Here is a 12,782-nt window from a genome sequence, read left to right on the forward strand (position 1 = left end):
AACTGTGCAGCACCTGGTCTATAGAGTGTTTCTCAAATTACCAAAACCCAGGCTTCCCAGCCCAAGGGAGGAAGCAGGCCTCCCTGCCACCAGCTGAGGCTGACTTCTGACGGCATAGCTGGGCCGAGCTGTTTCAGTCCTCCTGGCAGGGGCAGTTTTTTCTTTTTTTAGTTACTCAAGGGAGCCAAAGCTGAAGGTTGAAATGCTTCTGCCTTTTCCACTTCTGGTGCTGCTCTTTACAAATTTCAGCAGCTGAATCATACTTAAGCACTGTTCCTAAGGGTATTAATTCTCATCATACTTTTTCCAGTTTAAAAATAGATGTATGTGTTTTACAGCTGTCTGCAAACCATATAATGTAGAAAATGGAACCTGTATAAAAAAGAACTACAACAAACTTGCAAAGTACTTTTATTTCTGTAAAGGTCAGGACCAAAACCAACACTCACCCAGTCAACAGTCAGTACTTTGTATGAGTGTGTCACAGCTCTTCTCAGGCTGTGTTCCAGGCCATGTATGCCCAGTCTTCCCCAGGATTCTGTACCTCGGAGATGCCAATGGTGTCATTCCAGTCTGACTACTTGCCATCAACGTGTCATGCACTTCTAATGTTTACATAGAATCTTCAAGTTGTAAGCCACATGTTAAGAAGTGTTCTGCAAAAGTGAGCCAGGCATCTGAAGAACATCCCAAAGGCCACCAGCCCAACTCAGACTTTAGGATTCCTTTCATATGTTTCATAGGCAAATTCTTCGGTGTGAGCTCTATCATTCAGTAGCCCAATAAAATCAATCTCCAGCTGGAATGGACCATCTACTTTATCTCCAATTGTGAATCCAAGGGTACTAATCTAATTAAAAGACACATAGGTTAGAACAGTGTCAATTATGTTACACTAACACAATTGTACCTACCACTTCCATACATTACAAACAATTCATGGCCATCTACTATTTATTCAAAAAGCAACAGCATTTCTTAAGGCTCAAATGCTTCATGGCCATGTTTTTCTGTACAGACCCCAGTGGGAAACTACTTCACGTCTGCCCTTCCACCACTGTGTTGAACCCTTTATTACAAGTGGCCAGAGCCTAAAGCAACATGGCAAGTTTCATCCTTCAGGGTTTGTGCCTGGCCAGTTTCATCATGACTGGGTGTACAAACATGTTTTCACAAAGTCTGCCACAACTCTTGCGAGCAGGAAACACAAACAGAATGTAATTAAGGATGGAAGAAAACTTCCTTTCTAGACCTGCGGGCACTGTAAAACACGGAGCTTTGTTACTGACTTATGCCACTGCTCCTCAATACAAATAACGTTCTTAAATATAAGAACACTCCTCGTTCCTTTCCCCTAATGTCCTCCCTCGCCACTATTCCATTTAAAAAAACCAAAAAACCAAGAAAACTGTAACTGTAATTTCATAAAAACTGCACAGCTCAGGCAGCTTCCTTGCGTGTCACCTCTCAGAGCCCCCACTGCTGGCTGCTCTGGGGATGCCCAGGGTCACCAGTGGCCAGCCACCTTCAAATACCAGCTGCTCTGGAGCCCGGCTAGCAGCACAGGTCGGAGCTGTACCTGTGATTTTCAGGGCTGCTGTACATACAGGAAAATAATGCCAAGGATGTGTCAGATAAAGTTGAGTAATTGTGGGCTGTGGCTAAATATCCATTGCAAATGTATGCTAAATAAGTAATAGCTAAGGAAATTAAGCACACGGACATTCCTCTCTGGTTCCTGGGAAAACACAGAGTAGTACCACAAGGGACTGCAATGTTTTATCAAGGTTTCTTTACCTGCCTTCACACTGCTTTGCCTATTTTTATTTTTCTTCAAAGTACACTTGGAAAATTACACTTTGTATTATATGCAAGTGATCACTTTTACTGTGAAATAATAAGCATAAGGTAACAAGGAATGAAAACGAAGTCGAGGATGCTTAGATCAAATGCTCTTTTGTCCCTTTAACTCCTGGTAAATATTTTTCAATGCCCCATACACAACTTTGTTTTCATTTACCATTTTGCATGGCTGTATGTCCCACATCCTGATAAATTCTGCAGTGTCTGTATTTAAATATAGGCCTTTTATAGCAATTTTCTTCCATAAAGCATATTTTTTCTTGCAGTTGATCCACCTTCTTCATAGCATTCATACTTGCTTTCTACAGCCTCAACTTCTGTTTTAAAAGAGATTGTTTTCATGCTGCCAATGACTGAACTACCCTCAATTTTTTCCTGATTTTTTTCCCCGCCTCATTAAGGCAATTAGGAACCTAATGCAACATTCCAGGTGACTAACACTCAAGTGATGGGCCTTTAGTTTTCTCCCCATATATATTTCTAACACTGTTTGTTTTCCTTTTGGTAGTCACTGGGCATTAAGCTGCCCTCAATTACATACACAGGGGTCAATGAAATTTAAAAAATAAAAAGATACAGAAACAATCTTTTCCCAACATGTCTCCTCCTGTGAATCAGCGAATTAGTCTACCTATTTGCAGAAATAAAAAAATACTTAACACATTTACTTAATATTTAGACTAGAAAGCCTGAAAAAAACTAAAAAAGAGCCTATAAATAAATCAGTTTACTGTGCACCATCAAGGTCACTGACACAGTACATCCTCAAATAAAACCTCACAGTACGACATCCCTCCCAATCTTCTGCCAGGAAGAAAGCTGACGATATGATACTCTTACTAGTTTTGGCAGTACTGTGCCAACCACCATTTTAGACTGCTTAGTCACTTTGATTATTCCTAAAAAAGTAGGTTTTGTTTTGTTTTGTTTTTCTGAAAAGCCACATTGTGAGTAGTTTCTTGGTTATACAGCTCTCAACAATATTTCTGGAGCTTCTCTGAAGTGAGCTGACACTTCTATCACAAAGCAGCATAATTTAAATGCAAAGGCAAGCACAGAAAAACAAGTACTTTATAACAAGAGGCCCTTCCATTTCAAATCCACAAACATTAAAGAATTTGTAAATTATCTATAGGACAATATGATCATACAAAGCCTACAGACAACTTGCCTTGTCTAACCAGATAGGGTGCTGGTCATCCTGGACTCTTCCCCGACTGGAGAGAAAGAATTTGGAGAATGGGATCTGACAGGAACGGAACAAAACAAACACAGACTTCAGTGTCAGCAGTACATAAAAAATTAAGGGGGGAAAAAAAAGCCTGTCTTAGTAAATGAAATGACACTCTGCTGCATCTGGTACCAGCACCAGTTTGGTAAGCAGAACTGGTGCAGAGAACGGGCCACATTAACCCCTTTGCTGACCACTCACAGCCAGCTCCAGGGCCACGTGCTGTGTGGTGGCAGTCTGTAGCTGTTGTGCAGGACTGTTACCCTGTTAGGACATGACAAAAGACTACAGTACAGAAGGTGGCTCTTGACATCGAGACTATCTCCTTCCAATAACATGTCAACATAAAAGAGAAATTACTGAAAAGTCTAGCATGCATGTGTATCAACAGCTCGCCTGTACCCAAGCCATGCATTTCATAGTGCAAACTTCATACTGAGACATCAGTCCTCTAGCAAAGCAGCTCAGAATCTTGTAAAAATAACTTCGAATGCAGTGGGAGCCAGAAAGAGGAGGGGCTGTCATAAGAAATAGGAAGCCGGAGGGTTGGCTAGCAGAGATGAGGGGAAAACATTCAAGTCAAGTTTCATCAGAAAAGAGCCCAAACTCCCACTTCTTACAAGTATTATTTTGTGTCACAGATTCAAAGGCCATAAATGACAAAGCACACCTCTGAGTCTCTGACTGACTCCAGCGAGTCGGCGGGTTAAGCAAATCCTGTCGCAGGGTACAAATCCCATGCCAGCCTATGTCTGCGTTACGGATAAAATGGTTACCGCAGAGAGTATTCCTAGCCACACCTGCTCAGCTTCCATCGCTGTCTGTGTTCTCCTTCACCAGTAACAGCTAACAGCAGGCGTTCAGGCATAGCGGATCAAATCTTTAACACAATCGACAACAGCATGCCCTCCCACAACCCAGTGATTTAGTTTTGGGAACTCCCAAGCCCCAGGCACGTGCCTGTTGTGCAAGGATACTAACAGCCGAATGAACAGACAGCATCGGCAACAAACTGTGCCTGTCGGAAAAGTTCCCCTTCCACAGAGCTATGGCCAGGACCCCAAGGCAGTCTTGTTAGTCTGAAAGACTCATTAGCTCACCTTTATTTCCTCCCAGTATGGGCCTCCTCGGGTGAACATGAAGTAGTTGTAGAGGTCGTCCTTTTGATGAGAGAAGTAAGGGTCTGTATAGATGTTTACCATCCAAGGTCTACCATCGCCACGGACCCGTAAATACAGACTATTGAAGTTTGACCAGTCATAATACTTCTTCCTAGCAAAAGATCCCTACAAAAATTAATAAATAGAATTACTCCTCCTTAATAAAGGGAAACGTCCATTACAAAGAACAGAGCACTACTGCTTTGATCTCTGCCCTCATTATTATGTCAAATAATATTCAATGTGACATAGTGAAAACTGGGTTGCTCTTTCACCATACTAGTTGCTGATCTCTCCAAATTTCCTTCAGCACTGTATTAGAACCCACAAACTGCAGTATTACCATTCTGAGGACTCACGCTTTAATTAGAAACCACATCTTGTAACTATCAGAAACCAGATTTCCTTCCTAGGACCAAATTCCCCGCCAGGCAAGTACACAAACACTATAGTGATGGATCAGTAGTTATGTAGTTCATTAAGTTTAATATTCTGTGGTCAGTACTGGATTATTCAGAGGTGATTACAAGAAGGTGAAGTGGAATAATTTATCCCGTGATAACTTCCCTTATTGAAGACTGACTTAAGAAGCAGAAGCATTTCATGTTTTCCAACACATTTTGCCATTAACTGTGCACAAGGATATATAGATTGCAAGTACATCTGGTTCTCAACTGCATTTTCTTCCAAATATCTTAAAAGTCCCAGTGTTGTGATCTGCACACAGGCAGATCCCCGAGTCTTCAGAGAGTTACACTGAGATCACTCAGAGCAATGCAGGGCAAGGGTCAGGGCTATTCTTGGCCAGAACTGCTTAAACCAAATAAAAATTAGCACCAAAAATTAGGTGATTTCCCCTTTCTTTTACAGCACTACTATGGTTACCTGTCAACTGTCCCTCTACCAACTCGTCTCATAGGTAACAGGATGAGCAGATCATCAATACATTAATACAAGCCCTACACCTACTTGATTTTATGGTTTTGCCAGCTTTGAGACTTTTTACTTACATAAAGAGGAGCTTTTATATTTATGTTTTTACTCTCTGATTTCAAGCTGCATGATAAAGGTAGAGTGATACACTCCACCACTTCAGAATTTGGTGGTGAAAGTCTGAGTCACATTTGCACAAGTTTGTAGCAGTTCTGGGAATTTAACTCAGGCAAGATTCAACTCGCTGTTCCATTGCTCTGACCTAGTGTCACCATTTTAATGTTCATCTGCTGCTCATTTGTCCATTGATTTTGCTCACTCCTCTCTCTGCTCCCTGAAGATTCTGGCCCAGAAGAGACTTTACGTGTGTACTTGTGCCAATTCACAAACAACAGAATGGACTAAGAAGTTAAGCATTGTACACGCTAAGTCAAAATGTTCCTTTGCTTTTAAAGGTGCTTAAAAATACGGAATGAAACAAGCAGCATCAATAATAAGCACATCCATTTCTGGCTCTATTTTGCTCAATTCTAAGCTATCCAAGATTTGTGTCTTGCTTTTCCTGATTTGCAGTAGGAGCCAGGCCCTTAAAAAGTACATTTCAAAGCATTATTTTCCATTCCTGTGAGAAAAAAGATGAGCTCATTCACCTAAACCAAATTTGATGAATAGGCCAAGTTAAAGCCCATAAAATTTGTCCTTATGACACATTTGATTAACTTAAAATCTAGGGACACGTCTATATTAATCATACCAGTTCTGGATATAATGGTTCATTACAGATCCTTCATTTCCAACAAGGCTGCAAACAGGGCTGTCTTAATGAGTGGATGCCCTACCACACATAAGTAAATGTTCAAACATTTATTATTTTTTTTCTAAGAAAGTAAAACAAAAAAACAAGAAAAAGTTGTAAGTTCCTTCCAAGTCAAAGGATAAAGCAGCAACTACATCCTTGAAGGAGTATCTAACACTCCTGAAAGTGACCAGTTTCAACTGCAGTAAACAACAGTCCACTTGTTGTCACTGGGATTACACAAAAATGCTCTCCGATGAAGTAACAGAAGCTATGCAAACATGAAGCTGTACTTACCACCAGCGGTTTAGCTCTCATACTACAATATCCACTGTATTTTGTCTCCCCATCGCGAGGTACTTCTGTATTGAGGTTTCCATACAGCAGAGCAGCCTGGTTGTTCCTACCCAGTTTGAGGTAAACTTCACTCTTCCCTCCAATCTCTACGTCAGAAGAAATAACCCATTTATTTAAATCTTCTTGGCACCGAAACTCCCACACCACCCTTGTCTGCTCCAGCAGGTACTGACTGAGCGAATGGCCTCCAGGCCCTGCTATGTGATCTTTGGTCTCCTTCTTCAGCATGCTAAGCTGCGTCTTTAAGACATCAATGCCCTTCTTAAAACTGAAATCAGTATTTTGCAAAGATGGCTTCTTCTCGGGCTGCGCCCCTGGCCTCCTGTAGCTGCTATACAATTTTGATGTAGAATTGCTGAGCAGAGGTCCAATTAAGGGATGCAAAACATTGTGCCTGCTGCATCGACCACGTAAGTAAGCACTGTTGAGCAATGTAACAGTAAGAGCCATGTTGGTAAATTTGAAGAATTCACTTCCAGTAAGGCAATTAACAGGTCTGTAATTAATTTAACAAGAAGACCGGTATCCAGAGCTATCTTACTTTAGTTACTGCAGTTTATCTTCACCTTTAATGAAAAAGAGAAAAATTAAAAAAAATTACATATAGGATGCTTGTAAAACTTTAATTTTTTTAAACAGGTATTAACTGGAAATCTCAGCCATTGGAAAAAGGAATAAAAAAATAACATCAACTATTACACTTCCCAAGAGGTCTAGTTTACTTAATGATTTCCACCCTATGCATTCCCCCCTCCCTGTAACACGAAACACCCACGAGTCAGAAAAACTAAGTAAAATACTTCAAATAAAACTGAAAATAGAAAAAAGCAATTCCTGTTCATCCCTTTTACTATCAGTAAGTAACAGCAGCAAAAACAACTTCAGGAAGAAGGTTTCTAAAAGGTGGCATCTGTGCAACTACAAAGTACTATCACCTGCAAGAAAATCACAAAGTCACGACAGGTAGACTCTGCTGCCATACGCACTAGAACGACAGTCTCACCTGGCAATCACAGATGTCAAGACTATTCAGATATGAAATCCTATAGCAGCCATACTGCATGCTTTTTCCGTAAGTCATCCAGCCCCTTGCCCCCTTAACGTATGTGGTTGAGGATTACAAAGGCCAAAGAATTTAACATGAAAAACTGCAATTTGATAGGTTTTTTTATAAAGCTCTTGAAAAATTCTGAAAATCTTCTTTGCTTCTCTCTGCATCACTGTTGGTAGGAACAGCTACGCTGCATTGCTATTCTCTAATCCATAAGGGAGAACCTTAATGCTCAGTGTTCTGTACAGAGGCTATTAGCACTCATGTATAACATTAGATAGACTAGTTGCCTGGGTTTGGTGGGGGTTTTTTATATTTTATTTGGCTACAGAATAAATCCTGAAACTATGTCAAATCAGTTCACCTTTTCCAGGCTTTTAAGAATAAAGCCAGTCACCCCACAAATGCTTTCTACATGCCACATAACTTTCTCCACTTGTGGCAAAATTCACTACTGTTATTTCCATACTCCAGTTAAGTTATGCATGGTGGACTAGAACTACACTGAAGGAATCCACATTATCACACACTCAGCAAGACAGGAAGCAGGTTCCTCAAAGAAACCCCATGTGCAAGGCTTCCATGCCCCGTGGGACTGAGTCGGGGCACACACCATGACAGCAACAAGACCCCAAACAGTGACCCCGTCCACCTCTGGGCCCTGCTGCCAAACCTGCCTCAAACGGCAAGGGAAACTACTGAAAAGCTGCAGCCCACAGCCAAGCTGAACCCCACTCCGCACAGACTGCTCCTTGTTTCGTCTGAGTACCAAGAAGGAGATCACGGGAAACTGTAAAAAATTTTACTTTTGCCCGATTTTTTCCCTAAGATGCAAGATCAAACATTGAACAGGTCAAAGGATGAGGTCAAGAAAACCTTAAAAAGGGTATCTGTCAAAACAAAATAGGAATTAGCTACCCATGAAGGTGAACTTAAAAGAACAGGCCCGCAGATGAGACCTGAGATTGATGAACCTAGTTATCAAACCATGAAGTTCGGCAAGAATTGTTAAAATACTTTGAACTTTCATTGACCCATCCTCATTATATGATTTTAACAGAAAAACACTCCTCCTTGAAAGCTACCCGCCTCCAGAGGAAGACCATCCACCCGAGGATGGGGCACGGTAAAAACGCATTGATGATACCTCTGGACTCAAGCGAGGAAGTTGTAACCAGCGCTGTCTAAGGGGAGCGGGTGTCAGGGGACTAACCCTGGAAATCTCAGCGTGCAAGCAGCAGCTCGCTGTGCGAGCGTGGCGAGTTATCGCCCCCAGTTACCGCCCCACTCTACGCAGATCCGCAAATTAAAAAGCCTCCCCGGCTCTGTGCCCCCTCCCGGCCCTATGCGCTCCCCCCCCCCTCCCCGCCCCGGCTCTTTTCTTCCCCCCTCCCCGGGCCGGCGCACGGCGGCAGCGGCGCCGCCAGGGGCCGACACCCGCCCGCGGGGGTACCAGCGCGCCGGGCTGCGGCCAGCGCTGCCCCATCGCTCGGCGGCCACGAAGACCCGGCCTACAGCCGCGGCCAGGCGCCGGCCCCGGGCCCGCCCCCGCCCACCGCGGCGCAGGGGCCTGAGGCGGGGCCGGCACACGGCGGCGGCCTCTCGGCGAAACCGGCCGCCTCCTCACACCTCACGCACCCCCGGCCCCGCGGCCAACAGCCCCCGGTGCTGAGGTACCGCCTCACCTCCCCGCCGCCGCGCCGCTCCGGATCCGCCGCCGCCGGCGAGATCCCCTTCCTTGCTGCGAGAGGCCGCTGCACGGTGCCCCGGTGCCTTACCCCTGACGGCGTTCGCGCCCCGGCGGGCTGAGGGGCGGCCAGCCGGCGGCGGGGAACATGGCGGCGGGACGCCCCCGACGGCCGTTGAGGGGGCCGGCCCGCGCGCCGCAGCCCCGCCCAGCCCCGCCCCGCCCCCGCGCCGTGCGCATGCGCCGTGCCCTTTGTGTCGCGGGCGGGCGGGCGGCGCGGGGCAGGCCGGGCCGCTGAGAGCGCCGCGCCGCCGCCGGGGCGGGGAGCGGAGAGAGCCGGCTCCGCCATGGTGAAGAAGCGGAAAGGCCGTGTCCTTATCGACTCCGACACTGAGGACAGCGGTAGCGAGGAGAACCTAGATCAGGTGCGTGGGGAGGCCCGGCCTGAGCGCGGGGCCTGGGATCTCCGGCCCGCGCAGGGCTCGGCGCCGCCATCCCTCCCCTCGCTCCCTCGCTCCCGCCCGGGGTTACGCGCCACCGTCGCTCTCCTCAGCCCGATGGGGGTCCCAGTGGCCTCCGTGAGGGGAGCCCGCGCCCCCCCGACAGGGCCCCGGCCTGCCCGCCGCGGCGGCTCCCGGGGTCTCTTCGCGGCGGGCCCGGTGCTCGCGGGAGGGTGGCGCGATGCTCCGGGCGGCTCGGCCCTGCGGGGCGGGGAGCCAGGCCCGGCCGCCGGCAGCCCTGGGGCAGCGCGGCGAGCGGCCCCGAGGGCCGGGCAACTTTTCTGTGCTGCCCCGGCGCGCCGCGTCCCTGCTGCCGCCGAGCCCCTGGGGCGGGCGGGCTCCCCGGGCGGGCAGCACAGCCGGGGCCGGGAGCCGGTGGCGGTGCGGCGGGGAGCGGTTCGTTACTGCCGGGGTATCGTCCTGCGTGGGCAGCGCGCTGTCCGGGGGGCTTTAACCGGGCCGGGCTGCGGAGGGGCAGCCCCCGCCTCGGTGCTGGGGGTGGGGGAGGGGGCTGCGTTCGCTGTGGCGGTTGGCGATGTCGTGGTTCGAACGGTAAAGCAAGACCTGGCAGGTACTGAGCGTTACGGCTGGTGTGGCAGTGCGTGCTCCGGGGGGACGTTTGGCTGGCTGGCTGTGCTGAAGCCTACATGTCTGATGTAATTTATGTGCTGGACCTTCAGGGTTTTTAATATAGAAGCTGTTGCTATGTTGCAATAAAAAGCCTTCCCAAACACTCAAAAATGGTTTTGCGGCTTGGAGGTTCAGAAAAATGAAATCAGGTAGACAAATGTATTGGAGCAGAGTGTGCCCTGATGATTGCGTGTGCCCCTCGAGTTCTTCGAGCTGCCAGCATCTCACCACTAGTTCATTAGTTTGGTGGTTTCTCCGAAGCTTGAAAACAGAAGGGGCTGGACGAGCTCTGGCATAGATCAGTGACGGTGGTAGGAATCACCCCTTGGTTCTGCATCTGTTCCGTCGTTCGCTGGAAGCATGCCTCTGCAGCTGTACCTGAGCAGTAGGTGCTTCCCCCTCCACTGAGCTGCTTGTAGCAACTGTAACAGCAGGGATATGTATGTGTGAGGATGGAGGCTACGTAGTAAGGAAGAAATGTTTTTGTGGTGTGATTTAAGGATGAGAGTCTACTGAGTGAGGCCCCTGTAGGTTAAATGTTTGGCAGCTTTCCTCTGCACTCCAGGCTTGTTGAATCAAAAGACCAGGAGCCTTTTTAATACAGTGTCTTGCAAAAGAGAACAAGGGTAGAGAGAAAGAAGGAAACTTGCTTGGAATAAAAGTAGTGGTGGATATGCCAAGACAGCATCCAGGGAGGTAATCTGGGTTGAATGACTGCTTAGAGACAGGTGTGTGAGAGAAATCCTAGAAAAGGTTGTAGAAAACATCAGGAGCTTCTTGAAGAGAACTGTTAATTGTATGAACCTGCTCTGTTGGTGTTGAGTGCCTTTTTCAGAGAAAGGTTTGTAAAATGCCTTTGCTAATGGAAAGGTTTTTTGTTAGTAAGTAGCCTAGGCCATCAGTTTCTGCAGCTTGTATGTTCTCATTTGGGGTACTAAATTTTAATCCGTTTGCTGTGGACATAATCTTCCAGTTATGAAACTAATGCAAACCAATCTAGTATCGACTTCCCAAGACTGCAGAAGTTGGCGTGACTGTGTTTCTACTTGCAGCTAAGGTTCATCGGCCCCAAAGCAGTGTTTTAAAGAATAAATTGTGTCATGGATTATAAAGACAGTAATGCAGCTTCAGAAATGTTTGTTGTGTGCTGCTGCTGCTGTCATCTGAACAAGCTATGAACAGCGGATGATGAGATTCAAAGGCAACACACACCAGCACAAAGAGCCAAGTGAAGTGCTTCATTCGGAGAATGGCTCTCCTTAGTTTCACAAACTTTGAGCCTTGATGCCTGCTCTGTGCCCATCCAAAGCTTTAAGTGCATTCTGTGGTGTGTAGGGACAGTGAGAAGGAATTGAACAGCCTGACTAAATATTATCAGCCATGACATTGTGGTGATGTCCAAAGCATTTCCCTTTAAAAATGTATAATTGCAAACATCTCTTTTGTTTAGAAGAAGGAGCTGCTCTCTAGTAGTATTTGGCTTTTTGGGTTAATACAGTGTAGTTAGAGTGGTTTTGAATTCTTACCCAATCCAAATAAGAAACCTGGAGATGATTCTGAAAGTAATTTGTCTTATGGTGTTTGTGCCGAGAAAATAATGGCAGTAGTATTTACTTCTTATAACTTGTTATCCTCAAAATGCTTTTGTAGCATCCAGTTTTGTTAAAATTCTGTGTGTATATGTACATGTATTTATAAAACTTAAGTAGACTTCGTTCCTTAGTCTGTGGGGAGAATCATGTTACTGGGGTGTACTCTGATATCACAGAGAAGGTGCATATACATTGACCTGGATTGATAAAACTAATTACGACATTTTAAAATGAATGTATGGTTTTTCACACCAGGAGCTCTTGTCATTGGCCAAACGGAAGCGCAGTGACTCTGAAGAAAAGGAGCCACCTGTAAGCAAGCCTACTGCATCTTCAGACTCTGAGACATCAGACAGTGATGATGAGGTGAGTTTGTCATGTTATCAGTGAAGTTACTGTGAATGATTTGTCCGATTGTACCTAAGCAGTGAAAGTGTATTTATTGTACGGTATGTTTAGCCTGCTGACTTCACGGAGTGGGACTGGCCATCAGTGGACCTGATGGAGGCCCATTAAGCCCAGAGGATGTGTACTCAGAAATACTTCTTTTTTTCTTTTAATCAGTAGGATTTGAATTGTAACTGTATACAAAACAGTCTAAACGTCTGTGGAAAAGTTGACTGCCTTTTTGATCCCATGTTCATATGTTCTGAATGGCCTGGTGATCTGCCCGCTTAAAACTAGTGTTTTTCCTCTGTAGCACCTGTGGTTGAAGTAGTAGTGCAGCTGCTAAAGCTGGACTCTGAGTTGAGAGAGACCTTTTCAGCTTTAGAAGAGACCTTTCTTCCTCAGAGAGGGAAAGGATCAAGACAGGTGGTACTACTCTTTTACGGGTGGTAACACTATTCTGTGTAGCTACTTTGATTCCCCAAGAACTCTGCTGTGAATGAGCTTGTCTGGTCATTTGAAAATGCAAGAGTGTGTGTTTTATTGGTGTTTTTGAAGAAAGTCAGGCAAGGAAGAATTTAGCATTGCTTTGTTC

The 12,782-nt window shown here is 45.9% G+C and overlaps 2 protein-coding genes across 2 annotated transcripts in view; one reads left to right on the forward strand and one right to left on the reverse strand.

Moving 5' to 3' along the window:
• Positions 1-395: 395 nt before the first annotated feature.
• On the reverse strand, positions 396-9,268 carry NDUFAF1 (NADH:ubiquinone oxidoreductase complex assembly factor 1). The gene is made up of 5 exons (XM_040600637.1): positions 9,077-9,268; positions 6,281-6,906; positions 4,195-4,380; positions 3,035-3,109; positions 396-850 (listed from the first exon to the last, which is right to left on the reverse strand). The coding sequence occupies exons 2-5, from the start codon at positions 6,788-6,790 to the stop codon at positions 710-712; spliced, it is 912 nt and encodes a 303-aa protein (XP_040456571.1). The 5' UTR covers positions 6,791-6,906; positions 9,077-9,268; the 3' UTR covers positions 396-709.
• Positions 9,269-9,321: 53 nt separating this feature from the next.
• Positions 9,322-12,782, forward strand: part of RTF1 (RTF1 homolog, Paf1/RNA polymerase II complex component) — a 31,504-nt gene continuing 28,043 nt past the window's right edge. The window contains exons 1-2 of the mRNA XM_040601457.1: positions 9,322-9,503; positions 12,056-12,166. Of these exons, the coding sequence (XP_040457391.1) occupies positions 9,426-9,503; positions 12,056-12,166 (189 nt within the window). The 5' untranslated portion in view covers positions 9,322-9,425. The remainder of the gene's footprint in view (positions 9,504-12,055; positions 12,167-12,782) is intronic.

The sequence above is a fragment of the Falco naumanni genome, chromosome 7 (assembly GCF_017639655.2).
Source record: "Falco naumanni isolate bFalNau1 chromosome 7, bFalNau1.pat, whole genome shotgun sequence".
Classification (NCBI taxonomy): domain Eukaryota; kingdom Metazoa; phylum Chordata; class Aves; order Falconiformes; family Falconidae; genus Falco; species Falco naumanni.

Coding starts and splice junctions, on each gene's coding strand:
- NDUFAF1 (XM_040600637.1), bottom strand. CDS start 6,790: ATGGCTCTTACTGTTACATTGCTCAACAGTGCTTACTTACGTGGTCGA. Junction 4,381..6,280: donor TGAGAGCTAAACCGCTGGTG/GTAAGTACAGCT, acceptor TAATTTTTGTAG/GGATCTTTTGCTAGGAAGAA. Junction 3,110..4,194: donor CATACTGGGAGGAAATAAAG/GTGAGCTAATGA, acceptor CGTTCCTGTCAG/ATCCCATTCTCCAAATTCTT.